This window comes from Octopus bimaculoides, chromosome 4 (genome assembly GCF_046866305.1).
Source record: "Octopus bimaculoides isolate indiv1 chromosome 4, ASM4686630v1, whole genome shotgun sequence".
Taxonomy (NCBI): Eukaryota; Metazoa; Mollusca; class Cephalopoda; order Octopoda; family Octopodidae; genus Octopus; species Octopus bimaculoides.
Genome location: NC_142931.1, coordinates 88,298,008 through 88,313,157, shown reverse-complemented (window position 1 = coordinate 88,313,157; position 15,150 = coordinate 88,298,008). Strand labels below are relative to the sequence as shown.

The 15,150-nt window shown below is 34.2% G+C and overlaps 1 protein-coding gene and 1 long non-coding RNA gene across 6 annotated transcripts in view; one reads left to right on the top strand and one right to left on the bottom strand.

Moving 5' to 3' along the window:
- LOC106870209 (GPI-specific phospholipase A2-like PGAP3) overlaps positions 1-15,150 on the bottom strand; it is a 70,945-nt gene that overhangs the window by 49,980 nt on the left and 5,815 nt on the right. The window contains exons 1-2 of one of the 5 annotated variants that reach the window (XM_052967209.2): positions 10,277-10,423; positions 2,698-4,504 (exon numbers count right to left, since the gene is read on the bottom strand). The exons of 1 other annotated variant lie outside the window; for it this stretch is intronic. In XM_052967209.2, coding sequence (XP_052823169.1) covers positions 2,698-2,918 — 221 coding nt within the window. In that variant the 5' untranslated portion in view covers positions 2,919-4,504; positions 10,277-10,423. Of the gene's footprint in view, positions 1-2,697; positions 4,505-9,498; positions 9,748-10,276; positions 10,427-15,150 lie in introns of those variants that run through there. 3 more of the 5 variants (XM_052967210.2, XM_014916211.3, XM_089350942.1) reach the window with 3 other exon arrangements.
- Positions 10,415-15,150, top strand: part of LOC106870211 (uncharacterized) — a 28,113-nt gene continuing 23,377 nt past the window's right edge. The window contains exons 1-2 of the long non-coding RNA XR_016241577.1: positions 10,415-10,514; positions 14,399-14,510. This is a non-coding gene — a long non-coding RNA (uncharacterized LOC106870211). The remainder of the gene's footprint in view (positions 10,515-14,398; positions 14,511-15,150) is intronic.

The window sequence follows — 15,150 nt, the reverse complement described above, 5'->3', positions numbered from 1 at the left end:
TGAGCGTGGCCGTTGCCAGTACCACCTGACTGGCCTTCGTGCTGGTGGCACGTAAAAGCACCCACTACACTCTCGGAGTGGTTGGTGTTAGGAAGGGCATCCAGCTGTAGAAACTCTGCCAAATCAGATTGGAGCCGGGTGTAGCCATTTGGTTCACCAGTCCTCAGTCAAATCATCCAACCCATGCCAGCATGGAAAGCGGACATTAAACGATGATGATGATGATATATTATCAGTAAATATAAACATAATTAAAAATTTAGGGTTTAGCAAGTATTGCTTCACCACACACCAAAAATTAGAAATATGAGAAATAGTAGTTTTGGCTTCTATTTCTAATTTTCCGTGTGTGGTGAAGCAAGACTTGAACCGAATGTGAAAAATACGTATTTGGAAGAATGCTACATAGCTAAGTTTTAAAAAAACCGTTAGATGTTAGAACGCTAGGATACAGTATGCAGTATTAGGAGGAAAGTGATGAATGCTACAATTGGAGTTTAAATTAAATAGAAGTCACTATAAACCACAAAAAAAAAATTACTAAATAATAAATTAAGTGTTTGACAAATCATGTATGTAAGTGGAAAGAAATAGGGAAAAAGGGAAATAATCCAGTAAATTTGTATTTCGATTTTAAGTTACCCATTTCAACATTTCACATTATAAGCAACCTTATTGCTACACGTTATTTACAAGGTTTTTCAAACGTAAACATAAAATCTGTTTACTCAAGTCTGTTAAACCAAAAATTTCATAAAACCCAGTAAACGTTTAAAAGTTTCTATTGTTTTCAGATTGTCTTAGAATATTTAATATTGCACGCGTCATTATTTCAACCCCAATATAACGCTACTTATTACTATAAATAACTTGTAGGACTTCGTCTGGCCCTGCCTGCATTTGAAACCAAATCCACCTGCTTGTTGCCTGCAAAGACAGCGGTAAATTTCTTTGTCCTGTCAAAAGGGAACAGTGATTGATGTCCCCACCACTCCTCCCACATTTCTTTTCCGGAAAAAGTGGCTTATGGCAGGTTTAGAGGTCAGATATGTTGAATGCACCCGTAAAAAAACTGTGGAAAAAAAGTTATTCCACACCGAGATACGAAATATTTACCAGAAGAATATAATTTAGTACTGATTATACCTGTATTTTAATTAATTCAAATCAATGTACCTCATCTCGAAAAAAGACAAAATTTTTGCCAGTTGTCATCTGGGATAATTTTAATAACAAATCAAACAGGTAAGATGCATTATGAATTTCAATTTTAGTGTTTATCCATAATGTTATTGCTTTTACACCTGTTAATTAAATTTACCTGCTCATAAAAGTCAAATTTACTCAACAAGATCAGCTAAAATTACATAACTATAAACCAGTGGTATATATATATATATATATATATATATATATATAGCACCCACTGACAAAATTTCAAATCTTTAAGTAAAAAATTAAAAAAGTAACAAGCAAATATTGTGGACACCACTCCTGAACCTGAATAATTCAAAGTAACATAAACAAATAAGCATTACATTTGACAAATTAATATAAACACTAAAGATGCTTTTAGGTGTTTTTCACATACATACACACATAACATGGCCTCACTCGGTTGGGACTACATGTGTGTTACTTTGACATCATCATTCCATAAAATTTGTTTATGAGGAGAAAAGTATTGAAAAATATCAATAGATGTGTGAGTTAGAAAGAAACGAGGAGGGAGGCTTTGGGATGCACTAGAAACAACGGCCAGATCTTTCTTAAATCGCACATTTTACTCTGAAATTATTAACAATTTTTTTTTAAACCGAAAATGTTTCTCTCACAGGTTTTAAGTGCAGAGTGAAAAAACAAAAAATGGCCAAAATTGTTTTGGACAAATTGTTTTGTGGTGAGTGGGTGGTAGGAGTGAAAAAGTAAATTTTCAAAATTTTTTCCTTTCATTTTTGTGAAAAGATGCCTCCCATCATTTTGAAGACTTAGGTAAAAAACATTGGAAAAAATCCCCATCAAAATGGGGAAATTCCAACTTATGTGGACCATCTGATCTGAAACTTTGTTTTCCAGAACTCCGCCAACCACCTTCCGAAAATATTGCATACAAATTTCTTTGTAATCATAATCTACATCGTTTAAAAAGTATTTGTATAAAATTTCATTAAAAAATACCTATTTTCCAGAAAGTTATGAGGGGGAAAATGTTGGGTCCTGTGAATTTTCCGAAAATCCTCTCCCCAACCCCTTGGAAAATTTTTTTTCCAATAAATCTTTACATCCACTCAATCGATTATAAGCGATTATTTGGTGGGGTATCAAGCTGTAGTTATACCTTTTTTTGATAAAAAGTTAATGTTAACTGATTAACATTAACTTCCATTACATTTTCAACAGATTAATGATTAATGAATTTAACTTTTTGGTTAATGGAATAACGATTAACGAAGTTAACTTTTTGATTAACAGTGCCCACCTATATATATATATATATATATATATATATATATAAACTAAAAGAAATGAGCTAAGAGATATTACTAAGGTACACAAGCACACTACACACATACATTAGAAGTAATGAAAAGTAATGCCACAGTTTATGTAATGAGTTCAAATTAACATAAAACACATTGTAAGTATATTTATTCATTGAAAATATAACTGCCATTATTAACAAAAACATTCTCTCACTTTGAAACCAATTTTCTGATTCCTTGAGTCAAAATATCAGGCTCTTTAGAAGAGAAAAATGTCTGAAGTGCCACTGCAGCATTGTCCTTGCTTCTGATAAAGTGAACTGAATGCAGATGACTTGCAATGTAAGTGTTCGTGAATGACAAACCTGTTGAGAAGAAAACTGGACACAGGAGGAATTGGATGTAGTGTGCATGGGAGAAAATTAGTATAGGCATGTGTGCATATGGATGAGGGCAGCTGTATAAAGAAGTGCTGATTGCTAAATTTGGATGGAACCTATAGGAGACAGAGACCCAGGAAGATGTATGACAATGTCGTGAAGGATGGTCTCAGGATGTTGAGCCTCATGGAAGCAATGACAAATGATTGAAACAATTGACAACATGCTGTTAAAACCTGCTAATCATGGCAAAACTGAAGTCCTAAAAGGATTGTCATCTCTCCATTACTCTTCCAACTGTTGCATTATTCCACTGCTGTAATTAAGTGAGAACAGAACTACATATTTCATCCCTTCTTGTGCTAACAGACACCTCCCCCTCTCCCTGCAACTATTTCCTTTTGACATCTCCTCCTCTCTCCGCACTCTTATTTTCGAGTTATCTGGTCACTGAAACAAATTCTATTGACACCCATGTCTAATTCTTAACACCATCTCATCTCTGCACCCACCCACCACCTTGACCTTTGTTCATCACACACTATATTCACCCTTACATACTTCTGACCTCCTTCAATCAATCATTATGTCACTATGTCTCACTTTCTCTCCCTTCACTTTTACAAATTTTACCCAACCCACCTCCACCCATCATCTCCCTATTTCTCATTCTTACCTCATCTAGAATTATTTTATTATTTCACTGCTCTTCACCCTTTCTGTACTGTCACTCATCACCCTTCAGCCACTTCTACTAATATGATCCCTCCCTCTTACTACCTTCCTCCAACTCATATCTACAATCAACCACCCCTCCACTACATTCACCTTTACCCCCCCCCCCATCACCAATCATCCCTCATTCTCCACCCAACTCTTGCAACCTTTTTCCATCGACCCTTCCTAGTCTTTTGTTCCCACTCTCTCTTCACTTCTTGCACCTCGATGATACACCCTGACACCACTTCCCCATTATCTTTATCTCCCTTTCTACAGCTCCACTCTTATATAATGCAGAGTAGTCATATATCTCTTCTTTAGCAATGAACTTTACTACTACTGTGTGTCACAAAAAAAAAGCCCCCACCACCACCATACACTCTATAAAGATGTTGGCATTAGGAAGTCATTGGAACTTAAGGCAGTCCTCTGACTCATTAGATCCTGTTGAACTACCAACCCATGACAGCATGGAAGATAAGCATTAAATGATGAAGATAATGATTAAGATGATATATGTATATATTAGAGGAAAAAGGACAACAAAAACCACAGCAGTGAATTTAAACTAATTAATTAATTAGTTAATTAATTATTGGATCTCTTACAGCTATTTCTGGGATATCCCAAGTGATAGGTTAGCATTTCCATACACTGGGTATTCCGTCATCAGAGACAAGGTATGTAGGAAAGTTCTAGACAGGGAATTCACAGTTTATTAAAGAATAAAATAGTAGATAGAAGAATAAAGAGTAAAACAGTAGATAGAAAAATACAGACAGGAGAATAACGTTCACAGCTCATCTTCTTCCAAGGCATATGGAAGTTGATCCGTACTTTTGTGAAGGCATAGGTCCTTAAGTATAATCCCAGGTAAATCCAGGAAGTATTTTGCATGCTGCGTTCATGTTGAAGGAATATCTAGTATGAAAATAGTCCACATGGGTAAATATATATATTTATGTATGCATATGTATGCTCACATGTATAGTACATTTTAACAGGATTCAATGGTTTGGAGAATCACATCTTCCTAAATCTCATTTTTTGGTACCCCTTCTCAATCAGGAATCATGACTTGTGATTTGGGAGGAAGGAAGAATAGCAGAATGTGCGCTAGGTCTCATAATCCCTAATCTTTCAAGACAACTTTACAAATATGATGTTGTTACTATTGTCCCTAAGAAAAAGATTTCTTTCAAAGCCAAAAAAATACATTAACGTTGATCAGTTGCACTGTAAACACACACACACACACACAATTGGCTTTCATACAGTTCCCATCCACTAAATTTCATTCACAAAATCTTAAGTCAACCTCAAGCTGACTAAGATAGCTGAAGACACTTGCTCAATGTAGCTCACAGTGAAATCATAATGATATCGTTAAGGTTTGTGTGTTAAGTGAACTTCTGAACCTATATATATATATATATATATATATATATATATATATATATATATATATATATATATATATATATATATATATATAATATGTAGGTCTCATATAAGCTCCACAAAGTTCAAGAAAACCAAACTGGGAACTGCTAACATATCTAAGAGACTGCTACTGAAACAAAGAAAAAGAAACCAGTACACTGTAAAGATGTTTGTTGGCTTTAGGAAATCATTGGAACTCAATGCAGTCCTCCAACTCATTAGCTCCTGTAGAACTGCCCAACATTGAAATATCCTAGAGTGCAACCTAAAGAAGGGTTAGCAAAGATTCACTCACCAACATGCTACAACTACTGATTCATAAACTCAAGCCAAGAGAATTTCTATATGGTCCCCTCAACCGGCTAGACGCAACCAAATCCCCAAGATAATGTGATCTTGGGTGTGTGCTTTTACTGCATTTACATCTGGGTGTGTGCATTTACTTGTTGCAGACATTGGATTGTGGCCATACTGCAGCACCACAGTGAAGGATTTAGTTAACTGTATTGACCACAGTAACTTTTTTAAAGTTTGACACTTATTTTACCACCAAACCACTAACTTGCAAACCATAAACAAAGTGCATCAGTTTTTAAGCAGTGTCACAAGAAGGTCAGATACGAAGACACACATACATAACCAGCTTCCATAAAGTTCCTGTCAACCAGATTTTACTCCCCAGCTCTTAGTCAGCCCATGACGAAGACACTCACCAAGGTGCCACACAGTAAGACCAAAACCATATGGTTTTAGTCTCACCATTTACTAAGTGAACTTCTTAACAACAGTGCTATGACAGCACATATATATGTAATATACAGAATAGTGATGTCTAAAATGCTTTTTTTGATCATAGGTCAGTTTGATCAAGACAGACTTTGAACCAAACAACTGCTCTACTCTTCTAAACTAACATCCACCTCTTCTCCACCCAAATACACTTGCTACTCCACTTTTTTTTTTCTTATACTTGTGTGTTACACCGCCAGATCTCACATTAAACACTTTACTCAATCAACCTTCTGGAATCCCTTCTCCATTCATGATTCTCCTGCAGATATCAACATACAGCAGTTCAGACTAAACATCAACTACACTGATTTCAATAGTCTTGGAGGGTCTGTAATGTGTATGCTGCCCTTCCTCCTCTGACTGGATTGATGGCGTTGATAAGACTATAAATGATGACAGGCTTTGAAGGAGTGCAAAGCAACAAAAATCAGAGCAATAGTTAGAGACAGCTGGAGGTCTTGTTTTTTGTTAAGGCTGATGCAATTAGTTCCAAGCTTGGTCCTTACTCTAGTGACATAATTGGTCAATGGTTTACAGGAATTGGTCCCTTAGAAATAGCCAGCTATGTATGTTCAATGCTACAGGTCTCAGTTTTTAACTCTATTAAAATAAGTTATTCTTTCTACACCTCTTATTTTTAATTTTTGGCTCAGTCCCCATTTTCAAGCCTCTATTCTTGGACCACATATTTTAGTGAAAGGAGCCCTTTTTTAGTTTTGCTAACAGACCTTCTTGATTGCTAGTTAACTAATTGGCTGACTTTCTGAAAAGTATGTTTACAAATGAGAACTTCTCTTGCAAAGAATTCCTCACTCATTTATTTATGTCATAGCCTCATTGCACATCAGTATATTTATTATGAAGTTTCTAGATATGACCTTGAAAATCTCCAGTTATGAAGGTGGAGACATCTATATCCATTTACGTATCATGAGCACATGCAGTGATTATAGTAGCCATAATTTTGCCAATCACTATACTAAGGTTCTGTTATTTACACCCTCACTTAGTCATCGATTTCAATAAGAATTTATTTCATATAATACACTTTTCTTTTTTTTTTCTCTCTCTTTTTTTTTTTGAGATATAAATAGAAAAGCAAAAATAGTAAAGATGTGTGTGAAGGCAGATTACAAAAAAGACAAGAGCAATAGAATTAGTGTGTTATTTATAATTTAAAAGTAATATATTCAGTTGGAAAGAGAATGTTATTTAAACTCATTCAAGTGATGCCAGCATAAAAAAAAAATAGATGCAAAAATCATTTAGTTAACATTTTGAAGAATTATCTTTAGTTGTTTACAAAAACTATTCCAAAACTTTCACTACATATTATTCTACATTTTTATTCTATTTAGTATTTGTGACAGCAGGATTGAGATGCTGATGTTTAATTTGAATCATAAACATCTCAATTTTAGAAAGTTATATTTCAAGTAACCTCTAGTTGATTGCTGAACCTGCTAGAAATGGCAGCAAAATCAGCCATACATCCCATTCTACTGTCTTAGTACAAATTTAAAGTAAGATTCTATTACAGAATACCTGAGCAAAATAATTCTTTCTACTATAGATACAAGATACAAAATTTGGGGTGAGGTACTAATCAATTACATCAACCCCAGTAGTACTGAACTGATACTTGTTAGGATGAAAGGCAAAATCAACCATGACAGAATTTTAACTCAGAAAGTAAAGACGAAATGCCGCTAAGCATTTTGTCCAGCATGCTAACAATTCTGCTAGCAAACCACCTGTACTCTTTAACTATTTTCACAACATTTTCAATTGAAAACTTTTATATTTTACTTGATTCACTTCATTGATCGCGACCATACTGGGACATCACCTTGAATGGTTTTAGTCAAACAAACTGACTCTAGTACTCATTTTTAAAGTTTGGTGCTGATTCTATTGGCCTCTTTTGCTGGAACATTTAATTGCAGAGATGTAAACAAACCAACACCAATTGTCAAGCAATGTGGGGACAGACACAAACACACACATTTTATATGTGAGTGTGTGTGCAATATGCTTCTTTCAGTTTCCATCTACCAAATCCATTCACGGCTATACAAGAAGACATTCACCCAAGGTGCCATGCAGTGGAATTAACCTGAAGCCATATGGTTGAGAGACAAACTTAACACAGACATGCATGCACCTATATGATGACAATAAGTCAAATAGATGCTGGCTGCATGTAGAATGATAATTTCATCCTTACAAAAATTGAAGCAGCAGTTGTTTTAAAATTTAAACAAGTATTTTGATGTCTTATGATTTATCTTAATAACCAGGTAAACAGATATGTTTTCTTTTCTAATTACATATTCATCCTAATGAAATTCAAACAATATTTCAAATATTCAGAAACTGAAACAGTTATACAGTGACATCCTGAATGCTGAACATAGGGAGATTATAATTAATTGAAATTTCCCCATTAATTAAAAAACAAAAACAAGACAAAGAAAACCTAGCAGGAGTTGTTTGTATTAAAGAAAAGGGGAGATAATTTCAAGAAATTAAGAATTAATCCCTTAAAGTTAATTTATATGTTTATAAGGAACGCGTGATCTTTGTCTACAAGAGATAACTATGCACGTTTCTGTCTATTAGATCTCATCAGTGTGTTATAGTCTAACCAAACTTGCATTGACCAGCTGACATTTTTAAACATATGAGGGGAAAATTGTGAATAATTTTTAGCCACTAAAATTGGTATATTTGAAAATTAAAATGAGCTAAAAACAATTATTCAAACGTACCAGTAATCTGAATTTGGATAAGATAAAGGAAGATCAACTGAATGGCGTATGCAAAAATAATAGCTGAAAATTCACTGTTGTTTAGAAAAAGAAAACAAAAACCTAGCGGAAATTATCAGAGATTCTCTTTTGAATTTAATTTACATACTTAAGAGAGCGGAAGTCTAATCTGTGATTGCAGAGAGGGTACAACTAAGGATACGTTTCAGTATAACGAAGCCGGGAATCAGTTCATATTAGTATCAATTGTATAACGCTGGTTTTGGCCGCTCCCTTACTTAAACGTAACATACTTCGACTACAGCAAACAACGTACATAATGCAGTCACTCTGTAAGGTCCGCACTCCCCACGCCACGCTCCTGGTTGGCACAAATTTGAGCATATACAAAAAGGGTTACAAAACAAACGTTTTCCGAATAGAATACACATTACTTTCATAATTTTGCAAGAGTATTCTGCATCATAGTCTTAGATATACAAAACACTTTGATCTTATCTCTGTCGATCAGGACAAACTTGTGGGAGGGGCACAAGACATCAATTATGCAATAAAAAAGAATGAGATTCTGAGACGGTCATATTTTTTAGCGAAACTTTAGCAGTGTAATTTGGTTTCAGCCTAGGATCGGAACCAGACTGTGGACTCAGCTAAACGGTAATTTACCAGTAAGCGAAAAGTATAGACACAAATTATACACTACATTTGTACATAAGTATTTTTAATATGGGTTTGTGAGTGTATGCGTGTGGGGCGGTTATATATTACACACAGGCGCAATCATAATATGACAAAAATTTACACTGTTGTTTATTGGTAACTATTATTATAACAGTTACGGTCAACGGATTCAAAGTTTAAGGTCAATTCCAAAACTGGCATGAAACAAAAGCAGATATACCAACTAACCAAACCAGTATCTTTATGCATTCTTCCAACAGAATGTTCTTTGGTCCAAGTGAAAACATATACAGCTATAAATAACTGCAGCAAAAAGGTACGTAATTATGCAAGGCTTGAATGTTGGGATAGGGCACAACGAACTTAGGATAAATTCTTATTATATTTTCAGTATCAGCTTCAAAAATACATTGCATATTAAAATTCGGGCATAAATAATTTCGAAATTCTATTATTCTACTGCGGCTTTTTCTTAAATATTTCAATGAGCTATCTCAAAACTGATTATTATTAATATTATTATTATTATTAAGCGAAATTGATAAGAGGGTTACAAGGATTAAAGTCAATTATCTCTTATAATTTATAATTACAAGACGACATTTTTTAAAATAAGAAAATCATAATTCGTATATTTAAATCTACAACAAACTGAAATGCTTAATGTGATTATAATCAAAATGAAATCAGAATAAAATTAATTATAGAAAGCGGGAAAAGAAAACTCACGCCAAAATATCAAATTAATAAGAGATAATTCGGCATGCAAGGACTTTGTTTTCAATATTGTACACGTAAATATATAAACAAGAGAGGGGAGGATAATGGCAAATAAATAATAAACAATTATCAAGTTAATTTATATATATATATAATGAAAAACGAGAAATTAAAATGTAATTAGTAAGCAAACATAGATCCAACTTTTCTGATCTCAAATAAATGTGTATGTTACATAGTACTAAGTTCTTTTAAACTAAAATGACATGCGATGAGTTTTCCGTACCTATTCAAGTATCACCAGTTTGATGTAAAGACATCTTTATCAGCCAAAATAATAGCAGACACTTCTCTGTTATGTGATGAACAATTTGCCGTACATATTCGGCGTTTCACACTTTCCTTCACACTTTTCCTCAAACTTCCGGAACCTGCTGATTCTTCGGTTGTTATAACAACAGATTTATAATTCCGGTTACCAAAATACAAACGTACTTTGTTGTTTGAATGAAGTCGATCTTGAGGTAACATTTTCACTTTTACTAACTTTAGCTCTCCTTTCATCTCTCGGATGAAATATAACGATAATACTGATAATGTTCTATTTCTAAGAATTTTTAAAGAAACGAAAATAATTTTGTAGGGATTATAATTTAAAACGAAGGAAATTTTTCTCGTATAGCAAGGATAAGTTTTTGCTCGACCAACACCGAGTTTATATGTGTAATTTATAGCAAAAGTACATCTATATTATGGAACAGCAAGATCATGAAATAGATATGCAATTATAAAACACAACTAGACGAAATGGAAGATAAAACCCGCGGAAAACTCCAGCAAAAAAAATGTTCGTAAAATACTGATGGAAAACCACCAGAAAAAAACTTATTTTACGAAAGTGAAAGCAACGTTATCTTCTAGGATCTCCCGAATTTTAAGACTTAAAAAATTACTCTTGTACAGTGAATTTCATTAATTTTTCTATATTTCCCTAGTATACTATTTCTCTGGCAAATTCGTTCGAGCTTCGAACAAATTACTTTGCAGTATTTCAGTTACGGCCGTTTACATTAAGAGTTACTGTACAACTGAGGTTATCTTTTCATTTAATCTTCCCGGGAACCGGTAAATTATAAAGTGACAGTCAAATACTAGCATTGATCTATAATGCATCTTGATAATAGACGAAAAAGTGGATTTTAATGGAAAGTAAACAGATGAGGGAAAGAGGAAGGAATATGTTTAAATATTGATAGATTTTCTGTAAAACATTTGCTCCTTTTAAACAATGTTGAAGTTTTGACTTCTTATCGAAGTGCTGCAGTATGGCTATACACAACCAGTCTCCTACAACAGCTGTATTTCTCTAATTGTCCTGCTACTATGCTATAGTACTACGCTTATTACCTGCCCTTGAATACCGTTACTTATCCACAGTGCCCTGAAACAGGCTCAAGTTAAAATAGTTAACCTATAAAGGTTATTAAATAAACTTTCTGGCAATTAAGTACTAATATGGTGTTTATATAAATGGAAATGCGAACACAGAAAAAAATACTTTAAACAGTAATTATTATTTAATTTTTTATGAATCTTCCAATCTTAAATCCTTCAGAATACATTTGCAGTGGACATCATGTAGCATATGAACATTTGAAAGAGCAGGTACTAGCAAAATATGAAAATAGCCAAAGCAACCTGAGAAGCACCTGCATAGATGCTAGACAAACGCTAAGCACGATCGCACGGTGCGTCGCCTTAAGCATGTGTCTCCAGGTGACCTTATATATTTTAAGTGGAATTTGAGTAAACAGACAGTTTGCAAAAGCCGGTCGTGTGTGTGCATCGGCGAAAAACCGTTGCTTTATGAAGGAAGTTCCTTGAGATTTTTCATTGGATTAGACATTACCGCCTTTGCTAATGCGGTGAACCAGTAATTGTCCCGCTGAAAACCAGTACCATTCGATAATTTCGTTCACAACTTGTCACACCCTACTGACTTGAAAATAAAAAGATACATTGGATAACGTAGTCAAGAGAAAAATAGAAATACATATAGGTGCAGGCGTAGCTGTATGGTAAGAAGCTTGCTTCCCAGCCACAAGGTTCTGGGATCACTCCCGCTGTGTGACACTTTGGGCGAGTGTCTTCTACTATAGCCTCGGACCGACTAAACCCATGTGAGTGGGTTTGGTAGACGGAAACTGAAAGACGGCCTTGTATGTGTGTGTTTGTCCTCCCATCATCGCTTGACACTCGGTGTTGGTGTGTTTATGTGCCCGTAATTTAATGATTCGTCAAAGGGACCGATAGAATAAGTACTAGGCTTTAAAATCAGTCCTGGGGTCGAATTGTTCGACAAAAACGCTTCAAGGCGGTGCTCCAGCATGGCCGCAATCAATTGACAAGCAAGTAAAAGTAAAAGAAATCTACATAAGTGTGCCCCTCCCCCGACTTTGTTTCCTCGTAACTTCCAGTTAAATAGATTTTTTTTTTAATGAAATTTTATCTCAGAGATAGTGTAGTTGAGGATTATATCGGAATTTAATGTGAAGAAAAAAAGGTAGGCGTATACACACATACTGACATACATGGCATAATATTTTCAAAATTTCAAGTTTCATTTTGTTAAGTGTGTGTGTGCACGTCCACCATTTTTTTTTTTTTTTTAACGCACTAAATTCCAATATAACCATAATCTATATTATCTAACAAGTATTTATAGGAAATTTCAAAACAAAAATATTCATTTTTCTGAAAGTTATGCAGAAACTAATCAGAGTAGGGAAAGCACACTTGTCTAGGTATGGACCCCAAAAAGACAGTACAATCATGGCTGAACAGCTTTTCATCATAAGTCTGCTCTTTCATGGCCAACCTGAGCATAAACACCAACACTTTCACAATCCTCTCCTTGAAATCTATTATGTCCCATTTCTTTTCTTTTCTTTCTTTTTTTTTTTTTTTTGTAACTCATACGTTTACATAGGTATGCTAGTATGTGCATACACATTTATTTTCTTATGTTATACATCCACAAATTGTACCCCTCGTATATAACACTATTTTTTCTTTTCTTTTTTTTTTTTTTGCCGCATTGTCTGTCTTCCACACCTCCCTTCTGCCCTTCTATACCTTTATTCTCTCAACTAGCCCAAAGTCACCCACACTCAATACTACTCCCCCAGCTCCTAGTTGAAGGATTTTTGCCTTTTCTATATTTCTTCTGTCATGCAAGATGAACCTGTCGATGGTAGTGCCATGTAAAAAGCACCGGTGCTGGTGCAATGTAAAAGCACCCAGTGAACTTTGTAAAGTGGTTGGTATTAGAAAGGCTATCCAGCTGTAGAAACCATACAAAAACAGACAATGGAGCTTGGTATGGTTCTTGGTCTTGCCAGCTCCTGTCAGACCACCCAACCCATGCTAGCATGGAAAACAGACACTAATTGACGTAATATTTATCTTTTATCTTTATCATTAGACTGCAGCCCAGCTGGGGCAATACCTTGAAGAACTTTCAGTTGAATGAATCAACCTCAGTACTTATCTTATTGGCTTCTTTTGCTGGACCACTAAGTTGTGGGGATGTAAACATGCCAACATCGGTTGTCAAATGGTGATGGATACAAACACACACACAGATTTATATAAATATACAGTGGGTTTCTTTTAGTTTCCATCTACAAAATCCACTCGCAATGTTTGGTCAGCCCAAGGCTATAGTAGAAACATTTGCTCAAAGAACCACATAGTGAGGCTCAATCCGGAATCATGTGGTTAGAAAACAAGTTTCTTACCACACAGCCACATCAGTGATTATATATATATATATTTATATATAAAATAAATGCGAAAGTGACTATCAGTGTGTCACACTTTTTCAATTTTGCTTCTCCAACCCCCTTTCTCACTATTCAATGATACTTCTACTATACCTCATGCTTTACCCTTCTCACTATTCAATGACTCTTCTACTATTCTTTGTTCTTCATTTTTTTTTTCTTTTTTAATCCTAACATTTTGAAAAACATCTTTCTCTAAATATTATAACTGTATCAAGTAATTTAACCATAACACGTGCTTCATAATGTTTGGAACTGAAATACATATTGAATACAATATTTCCTCTCATAACTCTCTACCACAAAAATGCTGGAAACTTAGTATTTTTTCAGATGTTAATAAAATTTGTCTGACCTATTTTCATGCTGTCAGAGCTGTGGAAACTTAGTGCACTCCAACTGCATGAAAATAGATTCGACTAATTTTATTATTACCTTAAAAAATTCTAAATTTCAAACATCTTTGTGGTCAAATACGTTTAGAGCAATTCCAAACCATAAAAATCGCACTTTCAAATAATGTTTAGTGACAGTGTTGTAATTTTCCTTCAAACTACAAACAGGAGTTTAGAGTACCAGCTACTACAAATAATTGTTTGCATGAAAAGTAAGTCCCAACGTACATCAAATTGTCTTTAAATTAAGGCAGAAGAATTATAATTGAACTTTCAAAAGGTAAGTTTATTGTTGCCTACAGGCAGTTATATGTTGGTTGTTCAAGGGTAGGGAATGGAAACAAGCTATTTGTACTGACCCCGAATGGGAAGACAAAAAATGTTGTCTATCATTCAGCTTTGCAATAAGTTCCAAGTCAACAAATTACATCATTGCTTTAATGAGAATTGTTCATTGCTTGAAAAATATTGTCCAAGTATAATAAAATTTAATATGTATTCAATGCATGAAATGTCATTGTTGGGCCCGAAGCCCAACAATAGTGGGGCGTGCTTTTAAGCTAGTAGGTATATATATATATATATATATATATATATATATATATATATATATATATATATATATATATATATATATATACATATACATATATATATATATATATATACATACATATATATATATATATATATATATATATATATATACATATACATATGTATACATATACATATATATATATATATATATATATATATATATATATATGTATATATATATATATAGGCGCGGGAGTGGCTGTGTGGTAAGTAGCTTGTTTACCAACCACATGGTTCTGGGTTCAGTCCCACTGCATGACACCTTGGGCAAGTATCTTCTACTATAGCCTCAGGCCGACCAAAGCCTTGTGAGTGTATTT